The sequence below is a fragment of the Rhincodon typus genome, chromosome 4 (assembly GCF_021869965.1).
Source record: "Rhincodon typus isolate 14 chromosome 4, sRhiTyp1.1, whole genome shotgun sequence".
Lineage (NCBI taxonomy): Eukaryota > Metazoa > Chordata > Chondrichthyes > Orectolobiformes > Rhincodontidae > Rhincodon > Rhincodon typus.
Window position 1 is genome coordinate 95181801 of NC_063335.1, and position 21107 is coordinate 95202907.

The following is a 21107-nucleotide window of genomic DNA, read 5'->3' on the forward strand; positions in this document are numbered from 1 at the left end:
CTCATGTTACGTGTTGTACATATGTTTAAATCCCTTTCTATCTATTTAATGACCTGTACTAGTAAATTCCACTCGAGGAACTCATGGATGGAGGAATTGTCGATGACAGAAGTTAAATAGACTGCATTTGTGCTCTGTGGACTTTAGATGATTGAGAGGCAATTTCATTCAAACATACATGATACTTAGAGATTGACAGGATAGATGGATGAAAGACGTCCACCCTGGCTGGAGAGGTGCTCGATAGCCAGAGGACACGAGCTTTGAATTAAGGGGCAGACCATTTAGCTCTGAAATGAGCAGGAATTTCTTTACTCAGGGATGAATCTTTGGAATTCTCCACAGTGGAGAGCTGTGGAGACTGTCAATGATTGTGTTCAAGACTGTGGCTGATAGATTTCTACATATTAAATATATTGAGGGATAGTGCAGAAATGTGGTTTTGATGTAAAAGATCAGCTGAGTTCATCGAATGATTAAAAAGGCATGAAAGGCTGAGTGGTCTATTCATGCCCCTATTTCTTATGTTCTTACTCCCTACTCCATTATACTGTCTATGTCTATGTCCTTCTTTCTCTTACCCTAGCATTGCTGATTAACATCAGCTGTCTGGACCTAGCTGTGGAATCCCTTTCCCTCTTAGCAATGCTTACTTAAAACTCACCTTCTTGAACAATTACTTGGGCATCACTCTGTGTGCATCTCCTTTTCCTCAGCAGCAGTCATTTTCCCTTAAACCTCTGTAAAACACCTTGAGGTTTCACCTGAATTAATGATATTTAAGTGACATCAGCTGTTTTTGGTAAAAGTCCACTGTCTCTAATCAGTATGAGATTGAAGCCAAGTGTTGTCTTCCCTTCTATAGGGACTATTACAGCTTTTCTAAGCATTTTCACTTATAAAAAGTGAGTGGGCTGTATTTTCAGATTAATTGTGCAGCAGTATGTGGCTTTTGTAACCAACTAACAATCTGACCAGACTGTCTACAATTCAAATTTATGGTGTGAGCAAGAGCCTTGTGAACAAAACACTGTATAAAAGAATTCAAATTAAACATTGTTGTGGTTTAACCAGCATCGATACAAATGCTTCCTGTTTTCCATTTATTCTGCAATGTATTTTTCTAAATGATTGTAATTGCCCTAATTGACCCTCGCAGGTACTTACACAGTGCAGTTTTATGATGGAGTTATACGCTCTCTGAAGCGAATGCATATAAAATCGATGCCTGAAGATGCCAAAGGACAGGTAAGCCCACAATCAGTTTATTGTAAACAATTGCTATTGCCATTGAAAAGTTCTATTGGCATGGTGCGAGCAGGCTATAATTGAGGAAAATTATTCTTTATAGTTATATGCCTCATTAGAATACTTTCTCAAAGCTTTTATATCTCCTGATGATTTCTCATTGTTGGGCTGTAGTTTCGTTGCTACTCGTTTCCCGCTTGTTCTTCGCCTAAATGACCGTTGTTTCTGTGTGAACTTGGTTTTTGGAGGTTAAGGCTGACCCTGTCCCTTAATAACCATTTGCATAAATCAAGATAATGGGTTGTATATTGAACAGGAGAGGAGCCCTGCTCTATTCACTAACTCCATCTTTCCCCTGCTCCAAACTAAAATTGTGCAACTAATTATTGTACCTCCACCTTGATACAGATTGAGTTTTGAACTCAGTGTTTCCTTAGTATGTTTGTCTTGACTACTCAATGGCCGAAAAAAGCCTAAGGGGTTGGAGGAAAATTTTCAAGCTTACTACTCCACCTTCTGTCACTGCAGTGGCTTCTGGCAATTTGGGATGGAGCTGTCTCTTTGTCTCATTTCAAATTACTTAGTTGTTATCATGAGAATAGGGGAAAGAGGAAATCACTATCGTATTTCAGTCAAACATCAACTGTGCCCAAGCATTCCTGGAAATTCAAAATAGCTACAATATAAACTTTATTCATTGAGGGGGCATATCAAATAGTTCAGTAGCCGCTAAACATTCCATTGGGAATGGACCACAATGTAAAAGGGTTTATTGGTTTGGAAGCAAACCGCTGGCAGCTTGTGGTTGGAGTAGTTTGCTGTCACAAACTGAGTGCTAATGAGAAGAGGCTCTTGTCGTGAACAAGATGTGGTATATTGTGTAATGGCAATTGGGTGCAAGTTATTTTAGTAAGTTGGATATTGTACTAAGACAATTGGGAGGCCCAGAATATTGGTCTTCACTATACAAGAACTGACTATGTTCTCCTTATCCTGACCCAAGCCTGTTATGATGTTATCCGATTTGGCGGAGCTTAATGCAGTGTCCAAAATGACCCCATTTGAAACTGTTACCTTATGCAGCATCTCTTACAAAGCTTATTTCCTTAGTAGTTAACATTTTTACTTCGGTGTGTAATTACAGTTTTCACTTGTCCATATCCCGCCAAGTTTTGGACTTCAAACATTCAAGGGGTGTGGAGGTTTCACAATTCTTCCAGAGTATTCTCTCTTTGGACTTGGAAAATTGGCAGGTATTTAAGTTTGAGGAATGTTGATCTTGGTTCTGTCCTTGCCTATGCATGGTGTCTCTGCTTCAGGACCATTTTTTCTAAATTTCTTGTTGAATCCTTGTTGAAAGTTGTTGGTCCTGCTAAATCACGTGGTCTGTTACTTTATCTGGAGGACTCTTAATCTCTTGAATTTATTTTGCAATGGATCTCTTCCCTGCCCTTTTTAAGATCACTTGCAATTGCACAAACTCCCTGGGACATAGCTACTCTGCAAAAAAATGTTTTCAACATTGTCCTGGATTACTAGAGCAAACATTTTCTTCTTGACAATATTCTGGATCTCTGTGCCAGGTAGTTTCTTCTTGACCATTGTCCCCTGACTCAATGATGTTGATACGTCCAATGTTGGCTCACATGGTGTTGTATGCAGCCTATTTTCAATATTTATTTCTAATCTGCTCATGAATCTCATTGCTCAATTTTAAAATATTTATTTCAATTTAAGATTTTGGTTTAATAATTTCATTCACTCTCTATGGTTATGTTACTAGTGAATCCTGAGGTTCATATCGCATTCATGCTACTTGAGGATTCTTGCTGACTTAACTATGTCTCTGGTACTGATGTTCATCCTTGGAAGATGAAGAAGTGAAATATTTCTGTTGAACTTGTCGCTTCATTATCTGATATCGAATTCAAATCCACTACAGTTTGTTCACCAGGTTGTGTTGGGGCCTAAATAATTTCAGTTAAAGAATGGTTAGTGAGCCCAAGTGAGTTGTATTGCTCATTTTTTTTTCCTCATCTGCATCTTATTGGTTTTTTTCATCTGAATTTCCTGCTGCTTCAGGAATATTGAGGTCAAGATGCTCAAGGGTGAGCTTTCTTGATTATGAATTTTATATATATACAATCACTGCTACTTTGCCCCTTTTGTGTTTCTTGGCCCATATAATTTAGTCACTGTATGCTGTGGCTTTGTTTCTTCACCCATATTAACCAACTGATGAGACCTGGCCTCCCATTGACATGAATGCATTTTGTCAAACTCCAGTTGGTTGGTTCACCAATTTAAATACTGTTAAACAGCATTAAATACTGTTTCTAATGCTGGTGGCTGTACTGCATTGACTTTGTCCAAGTAGCCATTTGACTTCTTGCTGCTCTGTTTCTGTATTCTGTATCTACACTTCTGAAAATGAGATATAATATTACAGTTATAACTTTGTTTAATAGCTGTGCACTGCTTTTGCCTGGAAGGCTTCGTTGTTCCACATTGCTAACATTGATTTTTAGTATCTGTTGACTGGCCGACTGATTATCACGTGTAACTTTACAGTTTTTATGTTCTTAAAACTGAATGGATTCTCTTGCTGTCCTGTGATGAGATTGGCCTTCTCTTGGGATTGCTGTTCAATTCTTCTTCCTGCACAATTTGAATAGTTTTCACCAAAGTAATGCTCTTTGAACTGTAATAAATCTGAAGTAATCCTCAGCAATTCCAACATTTTCTCTTCTGAATTCTGATTTTAATGTGCCATAGTCATAGTTTTCCACTGAACTGTAGAAAGTATTGTTTGCCTGAATGCTGAACTCTTTCAAGAATTTTGTTTTCAGACTAAAGTAATTGTCAAAAGCCTGTGGAACTTCTTCAAACTGACCTGTGCTGCCTTTTTATGTTTTAAAGAGAAACGCTGTAATCTGCTGTAGTCTCTGTCAAATTCAGAAGTGTATTTGCACTTTTAGATCTCCTGCTCTTTTTGTGGCCAAATGATCTTCACTTTCTGGCCTTGACCTTCTGACAAGTTTCTCTGCAGGTTGCTTCACATTTCAGCTGAGAAAGTGTAACATTATTACTAATCTTGAACTTTCACTGCCATATTCAGGAAGTTAGCAACCGAAAGAGGGACGTGTGATTGAGGCTGCAGTTTGGACAGGCTCAAGCGTAGAAGTACAAGTCCTATGTAATTTTATTTCTGTTGAACCTGGAGCTGAAGGACTTGCAGAAAGTGCTGAGAAGCATGCAAATGTTGCACATATTGAATCAGATTGCACTTTGCTTTGCATTACTTGAACACAACAGGTGAAGGTTTAATGATCAAATGGCCTCAATTTATGCTGTGAACTTTTATGGTTCTATACAATAAAGATTTGTGCTCTCTAGAAGGCCCGGTAAATTTGGTAAAATTTTAATGAAGACAATTCATTAAAACAGCTAAGTGAAAAAAAAATTACAACAAAAGACCTTCCCTATTAGAAGTAGAAAGTTTGTTAAAAACTCTAACATTTTCTGTCTCTAATATTAGGTTTACTGAGCTTTAATAATGCTTTACTTCCAGACAAATATATTCAAAGCAAACTCAACAGATGATTTTTCTCAAACTCAGCAGATGAGTTTGCCAGTCCCTAGCTGCCCTTGAGAAGGTCATAACGAGTTGCCTTCTTGAGCTGCTGCAGTCGATCTACTGTGGGTAGACCACAATGCCCTTGGGGCTGAGGTTCCAGGGTTTTGACCCAGTGACAGTGAGGGAACAGTGATATGTTTCCAAGTCAGGACAGTGAGTGTCTTGGAGGGGGAGCTTGTGGGTTGTGGTGTTCCCATATATGGCCCATCCTTGTCCTTAGATGGAAGTGGTCATAAGTTTGAAAGGTGCTGTCCAAAAGGATTTGGCACATTTCTGCAGTGCAACTTGTAGACGCTACTGAGCATTGTTGGAGAGAGTGGATGTTTGTTGAGGTGGTACCAGTTAAGCAGGCTACTTTGTCCTAGATGGTGTCAAGCTTCTTGAGTGTTGTTGGAGCTGTACCCATCCAGGTAAGTGGGGAGTAGCCCATCACACTTCTGACTAGTGCCTTGTAGATGTTGGACAGGCTTTGGAGAGTTGGGAGGTGAGTTACTTGCTGCAGTATTCCTCGCATCTGACTTTGTCCTCTTGCCACTCTATTTAAATAGCTAGTCAAGTTTAGTTTCTGGTCAGTGGTAATCTCCATGATGTCGATAGGGAGAATTCAGTGGTAACACCATTGACTGTCAAGGGCTGATGGTTAGGTTCTCTCTCCTTGGTTATTGCCTGGCATTTTTGTGGTGTGGATGTTACTTGCCACTTTTCAGCCCAAGCCTGGATGTTGTCCAGGTTTTGTTGCATATGAATGTGGAGTGCTTAAGTATTTGAGGAGTCGTGAATTATACTGAACAATGTATAATTGTTCATCAGCGAGCGTCCCCACTTCTGACCTCATGATGGAGCAGCTGAAAATGGTTGGGCCTAGGACACTGCCCTGAGGAACTCCTGCAGAGATGTCCTGGAGCTGAGATGACTGCCAGCAACCACATCCACCTTCCTTTGTATCAGGTTTGACTTCAATGAGCAGGCACTTTGCCAAAAACTAAAGCAGAAATTGCTGGATAAGCTCAGCAGCTCTGCCAGCATCAATGGAGACAAAGCAGAATTAATGTTTCGGTCGTTAGAATAGAATTTACCCAGATTCCCATTGATTCCAGTTTTGATTGGGCTCCTTGATATCATGCTTGATGGCTTTGTCATGTGTTGTCACTCTAAGTTTACCTGTGCCATTCAGCTCTTTTGTCCACTTTGGAACGAAGGCTGTAACGGGTTCAGGAATTGAGTGGCTTTGGTGGGACTGAAACTTGATATCAGTGAGCAAGTTGAAGTTAAACAGGTGGTGTTTGATAGTGCTATTGATGGCTTTCTCCATCACTTTGCTGATGATCGAGAGCAGTCTGGGGCTGTAATTGGCAGGTTGGATTGTCCTGCCTTTTTCCTGAGCAGTTTTCCACGTTGTTGGTCAATGCCAGTATACTATCTGTACCAGAATAGCTTGGCTAGGGGAGCCACAAGTTATGGAGCATAGGTCTTCCGTACTATTGCCAGAATGTTGTCAGGACCCATAGCTTTTGCAGTATCCAGTGTCTCCAACTTTTTCTTGATATCATGTGGAGTGATTTGAATTAGTTGAAGACTGGTGTCTGTGATGCTGAAGACTCCTGGAGGAGACTGAGATGGATTACTCATATGGCATTTCTGGCTGAAAATTCCTGCAACAGCGTTAATCTTATCTTTTACCCTGAGGTGCTGGACTCTTCTGCCATAGAGAATGGGGATATTTGTGGAGCCTGTTCCTTCAATGAATGGTTTAATCGCTCAAAATTGGATAATCGGGAATGCCGAGCTTAAGCCTGATCTCTTGGTTGTGCTATCGCTTGCTTATGCTGTTTGGCAAGCAGGTAGTCCTATTTGCGATCTTCACCAGGTTGACACCTCATTGCTAATCATGCCTGATGTTGCTTCTGGCATTTACACTCCTTGCTACACTCTGTTTTGAATCAAGGTTGTTCCCTGGCTCTATAGTAATGGCTGAGTGGGCAGTATGCCACGCCATGAGGTTGCAGGTTATATTGATTCTATTGCTGTTGATGATCCACAGCACCTCATTGATGCCCACTATTGAGTTACTAGATCTGTTCAAAGTCTGTCCCATTTAGCACATCGATCGTGCCACACGGCACAATGGAGGGTGTTTTCGATGTGGAGATGGGACTTTGTTTCCACAAGAACTACATGCTGTCTTGGACAGATGCATCTACAGCATTCAAATCGGTAATGATGAGGGCAAGTATATTTTTCTCTCTTGTTGATTCCCTCACCACCTACAGCAGATGCAGTCTAGCGTCTACGTCCTTTATGACCTGACCAGATCACTGAGTAGTGCTGCTGCCGAGTCACTTGCTGGTGGACATTGAAATCTTCCACCCGAAGTAAGCTTAACCCCTTACCTCCCTCAGTGCCTCTTCCAAGTGTTGTTCAACATGGAGGAGTACTGATTCATCAGCTGAGAGAAGATGGCACGTGGTAATTAGCAGGAAGTTTCATTGCTAACCTGAAGCCATGAGACTTCATAGAGGCTGCAGTCAATGTGGAGGACTCCCAGGGCAACTTCCTCCTGATTGTATAACACTGTGCTGTCACCTCTGCTGGGTATGTCCTGCCAGTGGTATAGGACATATTTAGGGGTGTCAATGGTGGTGTCTTAGGCATTGTACAGTACGATTTCACGAGTATGGCTAGGCAAGCAACAGCCTGACGCAGTGAGACAGTTCTCCCAATCTTGGCACTAGCCCCTGGATTTTAGTAAGGAAGACTTTGCAGGGTTGAAAGGACTGTTTCTGCTGTTCGTTTTTCCCAGTGTCTAGGTCGATGCCAGGTAGTCCGTCTGATTTTTTTTTGCTGGTGAGAGTTTGTAGCAATTGATACAACTGTGTGACTTGCTAGACCCTTTCAGAGGGCAGTTCAGAATCAACATTGCTGTGGGTCTGGAGTCACATGTAGGGCAGACTAGGTGAGGATGGTAAATTTCCTTCCCTGAAGGACATCAGTGAACCATATGGATTTTTCAAACAATGGTTTCATGGTTACCAGTAGATTGCTAATTCTGGGTATTTTATTGTATTTGAATTTGACCATCTACTGTGGCAGGATTCAAACCCAGGTCCCTGGACACTGGCTGAGTTTCTGGAGTAATAATTCAGAGATATGATTTGGGCATTTCTCTCCTTGTGTAGCCCAGAAGAAGTCATTTAGCAAACTGCGTTTAACTAACTGTTGTATATGTTGTACACAAGCATTTTTCCACCCAAATTCCATCAATTCATTCTCCTATTTATACCTTTCTCCTGAATTTTCATTTCTTATGTACAACTTTGCTATTCGCCTTCACTAGTCCTTGTGGAAGATCATTCCTCTTTGTAATTATCTGAGTTAAATTGTTTTCTTTTGGATTCATTATTGAATTTATTGAAAACTTAGCTTTGTTCTCTTTCATAGTGGAAAATTTGTGTCTAGGTCAAGAACTTCTATAATTTTAAAGACCCATTGGTCCACCTTCAGGACTTATTTTTATAGAAGAGAGCCCCAGCTGAAAGACATCTTGAAAGACATTACCTCAAATGCTGATATCAACTGTAGGAATTTTTAAAAAAACTTCCTACATTTTTTTTTGTAAGGAACCCAGACCTGTACATTTTTAAATGACTGGTTTGCCTATGTTGCCACTAAGTTATTTTTAAATTTTTTGCCCTTTTATTTCTGTGCTTCCCTGGCCCATTTCGATTTCTTTTTTCTAAAAGAATATGTAGTCTGCTTATTCTTCATACCAAGATGAAGAATAGGCAGACTACATATTATCTTACCTGCAGTATATCCTTATCTGCATTAAAATTCAATTTCAAATTGTATGTCCATTCATTTCCCTGTGAAAATCAATGTTCACTAACTTCCTGTGGTCAATACAATAAATGATCAACAGATAATATTTTAAAAGTCCTGCATATCATTGCATCTCATGCAGCTTCACAAAGCTAAGGGAAAACTAGCTAAAGAAATTGATTGCGTTGCCTTGAAATATTTGAATCAATTAATTTTCTTTGTCACTATGTAAAATTCATCATAATTTATAATGACGCAATTCATAAATTTCTGTATGCTATAAAACTTGGTTTGCTAAATTTACTTTAAATGAATGCTGCTTTCATTTTTTTCCCAAGCTAATAAATTACTTTTAGTGATACCCACAAGCCATTTATAAATATTATTTACTTATGATAATGATGGAGCTCAGGGAATCTCAAATATTTCTTTCCATAGAACTCCCTATGGCCAGAGCTTACAATTCTATCTCACTTGATGCTGCAAAATTGAATGGGAAATGTTGACATTGATATTTACAACAGTAAATGTAAAACAGTGTGACCATATAGCAAGGTTTTGAGGGTAGGAAGTTTGTACTGCACACAATTTGTAATGTGTAGAGAAACTTTGTTAACCTGCACTTCTCCAGCTGGAATTTTTGACAACCTGTTTTTTTTTCTTTTAAAAGCCAATCACTTTAAATGTTCAGATAATGAATTATTTTAAAAAAAGCAAACAGCTTGTTCCCTGTCAGTCCTGCTCACATAACTGAACAAAATTTGTCAAACTCTTTGGTAGTTATATATGACTGTCCTCGCTCTGGTCTCAGCTTTCCACTGTTCTGAAGCACCCTATTCTCTCAGCCTTGCTGATTAGATTCAGCAGTTTCCTCATGCCTCAAGACATTAACATTAACATTAACAACATTAACATTAATATTAATTTTTGATTAGACAGTATCATCATTTCTTGGGCATACTAAGTGAAAAATTTACTGTAATTATTATAAATGTATAAATGCAACATATATGGACCTTCATATCCTCCGACCATAGAATCCACAGCATTTATTTAAAATCCTTCTGCGGAGGAAAAGGAAAAGGTGCTTCTTTTTTTTTTTGTTTTCAGGGTAGGGCAACTGATGTTTTGTCCATAAGTATTATGATAAACTGGACAGCAATAATGGTCAGTTTTTTTTTCCCCCACTAGTTCTCACCAAATCTAAATGTGTTGGCTCTTGATATTTTAAGTATGGTTCTATTGGTAATGATGATCATCCTGTACCAAGGCATGAAGTAATTAAGAAAAATCACAATTCTGTCCTTACCTTAACCACCAATCCAACTCCAGCTGTTGCTATTACATAACAATGAGAAACAACAGACTTACCTGATATTTCCTTCTGGAATCGGGGCACATAAACCATTTGTATTTCCTCCACTACTGCACCCAAAATCAGCTACCTCAGCATACGTTTAGAGACTCAACTTGAAACCTTGGAGGATAAACTCCTGAAACTTTCATAAACGTGTTGAGACTCCAGAGTTGCGACACTCTTCTACTTTTTCCCTGTTCTCTCAAAAGAAATGATTCTGAAGGATGGAACATTTTCTTCATAGGACTGGTTAGCTCTTGTTAAAGCTGCTACAGCAGCAGCTGCTGCTGCAAAGAATAAGACAGTCGGAAAACCCCGGGTTAATAAGGAAAAAGTGGGGAGAAAAGTGGGGAGAGGATCCCACTTCAAGAAAGGGAGAGTGATGTCAGAAGTTAAAGAACCAGTGGATGAAGTGCACAAAAAACCAGAAGAACTTGCATCTTTTGCTATCTCAGGTTAGTATAATTTTTATTTATAACATCTTTAATTTAATGAGACAAAATTTAATGCAATCATGCGGAGAAATTAGGACAGATGACCAAAAGATTAGTCATTGGTTAGCGTGAATGTTTGATAAGTGTAAAAGAGAACTGTTGAGGGAACAAATCCAGAGCTTGAGTCCTATGCAGTTGAAAGCAAATTAAATTTTAAATAGCACAATTTTCCTTTGTTGTTGAGCACTTCATTACAGAAGTGGGACATTTAGTCCTAAGAGTCCCACTTGATGATTCATTCTCAACAGCAGTCATCCTAATCTTTTATGCGCATTCAGGTTCCTTCACTCTGTTTCTATTCTCCTTTAGCCACCTTTTCTATTTATTTAAATGTTAAGGAAGCACACAATGAAACTAGACTCAATGCACTTCTGTTGTGATTGCTGTCTGGTTCATAACAGTAAATTTCTATAGAATCATAGAATCCCTACAATGTGGAAGCAGTGTCCCTGGCACTGAGGCAGCAGTGCTAATGAATGAGCCACGGTGCCGCTCATTTAGTGATTCCGAAGAAGGGTCTAGGCCCGAAACGTCAGCCTTCCTGTTCCTCTGATGCTGCTTGGCCTGCTGTGTTCATCCAGCTCTACGCCTTGTTATCTCTAGTGACTCTCCTATTTCCTTTCCTGCTCCGAAAGCTACCTATATGTGATATGATATCATGATGAGATATTGCTTGGTCTGGGAATTAGACCAAAATGTTAATTTAGAAGTGTTTTCGACATATAATGACAGGCTAGGAGCAAAGGAATTTGAGTATACATGTCTGTATAGCAGATGTAGCTTGTGCACAGGTACAAAAAGTAATCAGGAAGACTCATGGAATGTTGGACTTGTAACTTTTCTGGAATACTACAGGGAAATGTTGGTTGTATAGAAACTTTTGTCAGACCCCCATTGTAATGCATTGCTCAGTTTGAGAAAATATATTGTTTTTCAAAGAGATACTTATTTACCCAAACTACATTTGAACAGTTAAGGATATATTATGAAGGCAAGTTTATTGCCTTGATTTCAATAGCTTGAGAGATGATATAATTGAGCATTTTATATCTTTCTATTGGGACCAGATTGAACTGGTTAACGTTCCTAAATGGACAGCATAGACATGTGCCCATTGTCCACTTCTTTTGTTTCAGCAACGATGAAAGTGTAAGTAAGTTGAAGTGTAAATACAAATAAATAATTGTCTTCCATGAGGAGCATTTTAAATTGAAATTTGACTCAACCATAAGGAGATATTAGAAAACCTTTTAAAGAGCATCTTAAAGCAAGACTGGTAGGAAGTTTAAAACCTAGTTTTGATAAGTAATGCCAGATAAGTAGCTGAAAGTGTCAAAATCATTCCAAAGCTCAGAATTTGCTTTTACAAAGTATTTGTTCATGTCCTTGGGCTGTCCCAGAATGTACAGTTTTCAACCAAATTAATTATTCCCAGAATTTTCTGTCTTTGTTTTAGATTTGCAGCATCAGTATTATGCATTTATGTTCTGTCCGCAAAGATGAGAACTAATTAATTTCCATCTAAACAAATAATACAAATGCATTTGGTGGTGGTACCAAAAGAAAGTGTCTGTGGCAATGTAGCATTCATGGAGTCCAAGAGGAGACTGTCTGCCAAGATTGTGTAAGAATTGCACCTGTTACCTCTCATCCAAGGCAAGGAAGCTGAAACTGAGGAAAGTTAGTATTGTCAGGTCATCATACTCTCTAATTTTCAGTGGCATTTTGCAGCCTTCAGTTCATTTGTGGTGAAGGTCCCTTAACTGCTGCAATAAATATTTCAAATATATGAGGATTAATAGCTCAATTTGTCCAAATTGCAGTGGATTATCTTTAGGTTCTTAATTAAGGCTAAGAATCTAGAAATATCATGGGCCTTTCTTTTATTTTCTAAATATTTAAATAATCATCAACTTTTCAATCTTTTAAGTTTTTTTGTCTATTGGTGTATCTGCCAGAACCTGTTGCTGTATTATTTAGAATCCCCCAGAGGTGTCTTCCGTCATTCCTCAGGGAATAGAGCCTCTCTAAATATGAGTGGCTCAGCTGCTAGTGAACTAAGTACACAGAGTAAACATTTAGTTTAAAATATTAATGACCCCAAAGATCTTTGGATTGCATAATCCAATGTTGTTTTGAAGTGTAGTTTGTATATAAGCAACTATACAAATACAGTTCTAATAGACAATGTCTCAGGTACAAAAGTTGATTGGTTTCGGTAAGGTAGCAAAGGCCAAGCAGTGCCTCGAGTTGCTGAGTTTTAAGGAGTCAACACTCAGCAGATGGAAAGAAATGCAAAAGTTATTCTTAAATTTATGATCAGGGCTCTGAACAAATACAGAATTGGTGTGATTAAATGCCATAGAATATACCAGTTCAGAAACGTTTGATCAGAAAATATCTATAGTGGCTACTCAGCAGTTGTAAACCTTAGCAAAGAAGGCCAACCAGTAGGGGATAAACAAATGTGAGCTGCAAGATCAGAGGTATTCAGATCTTTACAGGGAAATTAAGTGGTTGAACTTGCCCAAGTTCCTTCACGAAGTATTGATATTGGGATAAGATACAAAATGGATTATACATCACTTCGTTGCTTTCAGGACAGAAAATGGGCATTAAAAAAAAGTCACAAATAGATCACTGTTTAATTGACAAAGATCAGTCATTACTGTACTATGAGTTTACTTGTCTCTATTCAAAGTAAATAGACTCTGAATCTGAATTAATTTCTTCAAGTTCTGTATGGTGATGTTGAACCTTAATGACTATATTTTTGTTACTTAGGAAACTCTGAGCCATTGACCTTTGAGCCAAAGCAGACTTTAGGACATGCAGAAACATCAGGTGCAAGGAAGAGGAAAACTAATGTCATCTGCTCATTTCAGGCAAAAAGAGCACGTCTCAACAAAATCACAGGTTAGAACTAATTGGAAGTTCAGGTACAGGGCTCGTTTTTGGTCATTTGGATGTCTGTTCTGCATAAAAACCTATCAGTGTGTTTGAGTTTCCATAACAAACTGCTTAGTAAGTCACAAGGGGCATTCTGTTTATCAGATCTGAAGTAGTCATTTCCCTATGGGGGACAACACAACTACTGAGTGCAGTTTGGTTGGTCCAGTGCTTAAGAGTTTTAATTATCAGCTATTAGGTTTACAGTAATTAGATTAGTCAACTTCTGTTATATTACGTGGGAATTGGAACTTTTTACTGAGGCAGACAATTGTACAGTGATAATGTCACTGGATTTGTAATGTAGAGATCTGTACTAATCATGATGAGTTCAAATCCTATATGGTAGTTAATGAATCAATTAATACAATCTGGAATTAAAAACTAGTCTCTGTCATGGTGACCATGAAAACATAATTGATTTTTATAAAAATACATCTGGATCACTAATGCCCTTTTGGGAAGGAAATCTATCATTCTTAACCATTCTAATCTACATGTTGCTCCAGACTTTCAGCCTTGCGGGTGACTCTTAAATGTACTCTGCAATGGTCTAGCAAGCCACTTGTTTTGAGTGGAATTAGCATGAGCAGTGAATGATGCTGCCAATGATATGTTTTCATTTTGTTCACCTTTTTAGTTTTATCTCCTTCTGTTGCAATGTGCTATTGACAATTCTTTTTCTCCTAATTTAAATATTCTATGTACATGTTCCCCAGTACTGTCTTATTTTGGAGATGGGAGCATCTACTCGTGAATTATTGTTTGGCATCTAGAGTCAGATTTCATCTAATCCTTTCTGTTTATTAGCTATCAGACATGAAGATTCACATGATTATTGCAATAGGAGAGGCATTTTTTTGCTGGTGTTGGACTGGCACGGATGCTTGGCCTTTCATTTATTGAAACAAATGAAAGTATATGGAAAACTTGAACAGTAAATTAAGCTAGTATGCTGCTAATATGCAGTAGCTTTGCAAATGGCATCTTCCGCTAACAGACTGTTGCTTCCAGTTCAGTAAGATGTACTGCTTACCACACAACCAAGCAACATTTGCATGAATTTCACTGGTGCCACCTGCGTAAGCTGTACATCCCAGTAATTGGCTGATCAAGTCAAGTAGCATCTCATCGGTTGTTCTCGTAAGCTAACATGAATCTGACCCCTGAAGCAACTCTCTTTTTTGTGTTAATTACTCTGACTGTCTGTAGATCTCAATACTTCAGGGTTCAGCATGACTACAGAAAAGTAAAATGAGCCACAGATGACCCTTTTGGAAGATTGAATAAAATATGGGATATTAAAATTATACTAATGTTTTTACTTGTTTTGTATTTCATTGAAAAAATGAGTAAATATGCTGACAGTAGGGTTGTTCAATTCTGTCCTGCAGGTCTGTTGGCCTCAAAAGCTGTGAGTGGTGACGGTTCAGAAATGCTGGAAGATGGTATTGGAAGCCACCATGTGCCTGATCAGGTATGAAGCAATTTTTAAATGTTTTAGCTAGCTAGAGGGCTAGCAACACTACCCAAAGCTGGAGAGAGTAAAGATCATAATTGTAGTTAGAATGACAGCAAATGCCTACATGTTTTGAAAGTGTATAAATTTCAGAGCAAGTAATGTTATATTTTTGGAAGTGGTTTTTTTATTGCTATCAATATCTTAGACTTGTATTTCTAAATTGCCCTACCTATTTTGGTAAATCTGTAGTGTCCTCAAATAGAGGACGCTATTCAATTCACTGCACCTATTTGATTTAGCTTGCATCTTGACATGTTCTTTGTAGTCTTGGAAAAGGCCCAAACAATAGATTAGAACTTGTTTAAGGTTTAACTAACAAGAAATTTTGTTAAACAGTAAAAGGGTGAATATTCAAACTTATTTCAACAAAATTAGCTTTATAATAGTAAATGCTGATTTTCAACTATTGTAAAGAACTATGAGAAGTCTTTTTGAGTATCTTTTCTGTCATTCCATTTATGAAAATTACTTGGCGTGTATTTTTTCCAAATGGGCGATTAGCAAGAACTGTAGATGCTGGAAGTCAGAGTTGATACAATGTGGAGCTGGAGGAACACCGGTCAGGCAGCATCAGAAGAGCAGGAAAGTCAACGTTTCGGGTCGGGATCTTTCATCAGCCCTGATGTTCCTCCAGCTCCACACTATATCAACTCTATCTTTTCCAAATGGTTTGTAAAAGATGAGCTGAAATTATTTTCCACAAAAATGATTCAAGTGAATTTAAGTGAGTTATTTTTAAAAAGACATATTTGATCCCTTTCAAGAGGTTTGTATTTGAGTCACCTATACTCTCCTCAATCCCTTTATCAGTCTCAACCAAGCCAATTCTTGCAATTGCTGTATTCAATTGAGCCAGTATACAGTTTCTGTGAATGAAGTTGAACAAGATACTGTGTTTGCATCCTACAGTTTTCTCTGTTTCAGGTAGTCACCATTTGAAATGTTGAAAATATAGTGTGGAAAAGCATATTTGAAGCTTTGCCTTACTTGGTAATAGCATTGAGACTTTTCTCCCCAATTTTCCTTTTTTAAGTTTTATGTTTTTACTTAGAAGTGCAAGTTAACATTAAGGACACCTTTTTTCACTTTGGACCTCTATACCTGTTTCTGAGATAGCAGAAAATTTTGCAGACGGCGAAAAAAAATCTAAGCATTCTTGTAATTTTAAGAAAATTGTGTTCAGGGCAACACCAAGAACAATTTGCATTTGTGTAGTGTCTTTGTTTTAACAACATTTCCAAAGTGCTTTGAGTGTTCTACAACAATTTGATGAGTTGGTGAAACTTAGAGCAGATGACAAAAAGAGTGATCTGAGGTAGATTTTTAGGTGCATAGTAAAGAAGAGTCAAGTTGCAAAGTTGATGACCTCATCTATATGGATCGTAGCAAAAAAAAACAGACTGTGGATGCTGGAATTTAGAAATAAAATCAGAAATTGCTAGGAAATCTCAGTAGGTCTGGCAGCATCTATGTAGAGAAAGCAGAGTTTGGGTCCAGTGACCCTCCTTCAGGAAAGGGAGAGGCCAAATTTGAATTGATTCTTGAACTGCGTTTACTTGAGAAGGCCAAAAGGACTGTACGTGCTGGAAATCGGAAACAAAAACAGAAATTGCTGTAAAAACTCAGCAGGTATGGCAACAAATGAAAAGATAAAGCAAAGTTAACGATTTGGGTTTAGTGGGTGATGTTCAGAACAGATTCTGCCATACCTGCTGTGTTTTTCCAGCAGATTCTGTTTTGGTTTAAGTCAGAAGGACTTGGCTACCACAGCTACAGAATGGAGAGTTGATTGCTCCCTGCTGCTCTCCTTATCAATTTATTTAAAGTTCAGAGAGTAGAATCTCACTTATAAGAATTAAATGATTATTCTTTGGAGCCTACTGGAAAATATTATAGCCAGGTTTGTAGATGATGCAAAATTAGGTGGGAAGGCAAGTGGTAAAGATGACAGAGTCTACACAGGGATAGGGACAGATTGAGCGGGTGAAAACTTGGCTGATGAATCAACAACAGATTCATGGTCATCATTAGATTCTTGATTCCAGATATTTTATTGAATTCAAATTCCACCATCTGGCAGGATTCGAACCTGGGTCCCCAGACTTTATCTGGGTCCTGGATTAACAGTCCAGCAATAATACCACTAGGCCATCGCCTCCAATGTAACCTTCCAACCTGTTCTGCTATTCAATAAGATCACGGCTGATCTGATTGTAACCTCAAGTCTACGTTTTTGCCCATCCCTGATAATTGTTTAAGCACTTGCTTAACAATTTTGGTATTGTCTGCAAACTTACTAACTATTCCTCCTATACTCAAATCCAAATCTTATATATAAATGACAAAAAGCAGTGAACCTAGCACCAATCCCTTCAGCACACTGCTGGTCATAGGCCTCCAACTTCTGAAAAGCAACCCTCCACTACCACCCTTTGTCTCCTATCTTCTAGCTAATTTTGTATCCAAATGACTAGTTCTCCCTGTATTCCATGCGATCTAACCTCATTAACCAGTCTACCATGCAGAACCTTGTCAAAAACCTTACTGATGTCCATATGGACAATGTCCACTGCTCTGCCTTCATCAATCCTCACCGACACTACTTCAGAAAAGTCAGTCAAGTTAGTGAGACAAGATTTCCTACACACAAAGCCACGTTGACTATCCCTAATCAGTCCTTACCTTTCCAAATGCATGTAAATCCTGTCCCTCAGAATCCCCTCCCAACAACTTGCCCATCACTGTCAGGCTCACTAGTACCTTGGCTTTTCCTTACTACCTTTCTTAAATAATGGCACCATCTTAGCCAACCTCCACTCTTCTGGCACCTCACCTGTGGCTATGGATGATATAAATATCTCAACAATCACTTCCTTATCTTCCCACAAAATTCTTGGGTACACCTGATCTGGTCCAGGGGATTTATGCACCTTTGTCCAGCGCCACCACCTTTGTAATATGGACACTTTTTTCAAGATATTGTTTATTTTCCCAAGTTCCTAACTTCCATATCCTTCTCCACAGTAAACACTGAGGCAAAACATTCATTTAGTATCTTGCCCATCTCCTGTGGTTCCACACATAGGTGCCTTGTTGATCTTTAAGGTGCTCTATTCTCTCCCTAGTTACTCTTTTGTCCTTAACGTATTTATAGAATCTCTTTGGATTATCTTAAACCCTATTTGCCAAAGCTATCTCGTGTCCCCTTTTTGCCTCCTGATTTCTCTTCGTACTCCTACTACCCTTGTTCTCCTGGAGGGATGCACTCGATCCCTACTGTCTATACCTGAAATATGCTTCCTTTTTCTTGACCAAAACCTGAATTTCTCTTGTCATCTAGCCTTCCCTACATCTACCTGTCTTGCCCCTCAACCTATCACGGATTACTGTCCCTGGACTCCCTTTATCACACATTTGAAGGCTTACCATTTTCCAGCTGTCTCTACTTATGAATTTGTCCTCCCCCCGCCCCCCCAGTTCCCCCAGAAAAGTCAGAGTTTTTGTCTAATACCATCAAATTGGCCTTCCTTCAATTTAGAACTCTTAAATTTTAGATCAGGTCTATCCTTTTCCATAACTATTTTAAACCAATAGAATTATGATCACTTGCCCCAAAATGCTCCCCCACTGACTCCTCAAACACTTGGCCTGCCTCATTTCCCAAGAGTTGATCAAGGTTTGCTCTTTCTCTAGTAGGCACATCCACGTACTGAATAAGAAAATTTTCTCGTACACACTTCACAAGTTCCCCTTCACCCGATCCCTTAACACTGTGGCATCCCAGTCTTTGTTTAAAGTTAAAATCCCCTACCAATATCCACATAAATTACATCTTCTACATTGCCATTGTCTATTCTCTTTTCGCCTCAAAAATATTCAAGAAGGTTGTTCAGTTGAGGTTTTAACTTTTGAAATCCTTGTTGACTATTCTTCATTACACCTCATTCTGAATGTTCTTCCATTCTCTTTAGTCAGAGCCCCATTACTTTTCCAACCATTGATGTGAGACTGACTGGCCTTTTATTCCCTGGACATTTTATGCTTTCTTTTAATGAATGAATCAGTTTAGCTATCTGCCAATCCTCAGGCATTGCCCTTTTACTAACTTATTATTAAATAGTAGTTAAATATGAGTCTGCAGGGAGTACTCGGAGGGTGGAGCAGCAGCACAGTGAGTATAAAACTAACCGAGTTCGGGGCACATTGTAGCTGCAGAAAAAATACTGCAGTAATGTCACAGGGAAGCTGTGACCTGATTGGCTGGTAGGAAATCTGCACTAAATTTGAAAAAGAGTATAGCAAAGAAGTATTAAGAAATTAATTATTCATAAATTTATATAAATTAATAAGGTAATTAACTAAGTAGAGATGACTGGGCAGCTGATGTGCAGTAGCAGTATGATGTGGGAGCTGGCAGTTCCCATTGCGAGCTGCAGTGACCACATCTGCGCAAGTGTTGGTTGCTCAAGGATCTTTGGCTCAGAGTTGATGAGCTGGAACCTGAGCTTCAAACACTGCAGCACATCTGGGAGGGGGAGAAGTACCTGGACACTTTGTTTCAGGAGGCAGTCACATCTGGTAGATTAAATACTTCAAATTCAGTCAGTGATCAGGGACAGCAAGGTATGATTGCAAGTGAGGCAGGTAGGGGGATCCTGAATTCAGGAACAGGGGAGCCTCTGCTCTTGACCTTGTCCAACAGTTATGAGATACTTCCTCCCTGTGAGGATGAGGAAAAGTGCTATGGGGACGATGAACCAGCTGATGACTGCACCGTGGTACAGAAGGCCATTTAAGAGGCGGGAGCAAAGTGACCAGTGGTAGTTGTAGGGAACTCTGTAATTAGTGGGATTGATAGCATCCTTTTTAAGCAGGATCGAGAGTCCCAGACATCTCTGACATGAAACCATATTGGAGAGGGAGGGTGAGGATCCAGTTGTCCATGTGAGGGCAGACGACGTAGGTAAGGCTAGGAAAGAGGATCTGTTTGGAGATTGTCAAGCACTAGGAACAAAACTAAGGAACGGGACCTCAAGGGTTATAATCTCCAGATTACTACCCAAGCCACGTGCAAATTGGTTTAGGGGTAGGAAAATTTGGGAAGTAAACATGTGGTTCGAGGAGTGGTGTGGGAAAGAGGTGTTCCATTTCATGGGGCATTGGCATCAGTTTTGGAATAGGAGGGATCAGTACCACTGGGACGGTCTCCACCTGAACCGATCTGGAACCGGAGCAAAAAGGAAAAATGGGCTGGTCACTAGGACTTTAAGCTAGTGAATTGGGAGGGTGGGGGGAAGGCAAGGGAAAATGACAAGAAGTAAATAGAAAAGAAAGCAACAGGTTAACATCTATGCAGGAGGGTTTAACTACATCAAGGTCTATGAAGAAAGTTAAGAGGAAGGAAAACTCAGGAGATATCAATGGAGATGTTAGAGTTCAAAAAGAAGGTATAAAAACTAGCATAAAGACTCCTTACCCGAATGCTCGTCGCATTCGAAACCAGGTCGGTGAGTTAATGGTCTAAATCATTGCGAATGAGTATGATTTAGTAGCCATTATGGAGACATGGTTGCAGGATGGTCACGACTGGGAATTAAGTATCCAGGGGTATCAGACTATTTGGAAGGACAGATAGGAAGGTAAGGGAGCTGATGTTTCTCTGATAATTAAGGATGACATCAAGGTGATAGTGAGAGATGATATAGATTCTATGGAGAATAAGGTTGAATTTATTTGGTTGGAAATTAGAAATTCTAAGAAGAAAAGTCACTGATGAGTGTAGTCTGTAGACCATCAATAATAACATCACGTTGGGGAAATAACCAAAGAAATGACTAATGCCTGTAAAAATGGTACGGCAATTATGGGGGATTTTAATCTACATGTCGATTGGTCAAGGCAGCTCTGAGGAGGAGTTCATTGAATGTATCCACGATAGTTTTCTTGAACAGTATGTAATGGAACTGGTGAAGGATCTGGACCTATGTATAATGAGACCGGCATAATTAATGATCTCATGGTTAGGGATCCTCTTGGAAGGAGTGATCATAGTATGGTTGAATTTAGAATACAGATGGAAAG

General features: G+C 39.1%; 1 protein-coding gene across 8 annotated transcripts in view; it reads left to right on the top strand.

Annotated features, from left to right (window-relative positions):
• Positions 1 to 21107, top strand: part of phf20l1 (PHD finger protein 20 like 1) — a 115617-nt gene that overhangs the window by 21335 nt on the left and 73175 nt on the right. For all 8 annotated transcript variants that reach the window (XM_048595525.1, XM_048595528.1, XM_048595530.1 and 5 more), the window contains 4 exons: positions 1160 to 1248; positions 10306 to 10516; positions 13340 to 13471; positions 14899 to 14981. In XM_048595525.1, the coding sequence (XP_048451482.1) occupies positions 1160 to 1248; positions 10306 to 10516; positions 13340 to 13471; positions 14899 to 14981 (515 nt within the window). The remainder of the gene's footprint in view (positions 1 to 1159; positions 1249 to 10305; positions 10517 to 13339; positions 13472 to 14898; positions 14982 to 21107) is intronic.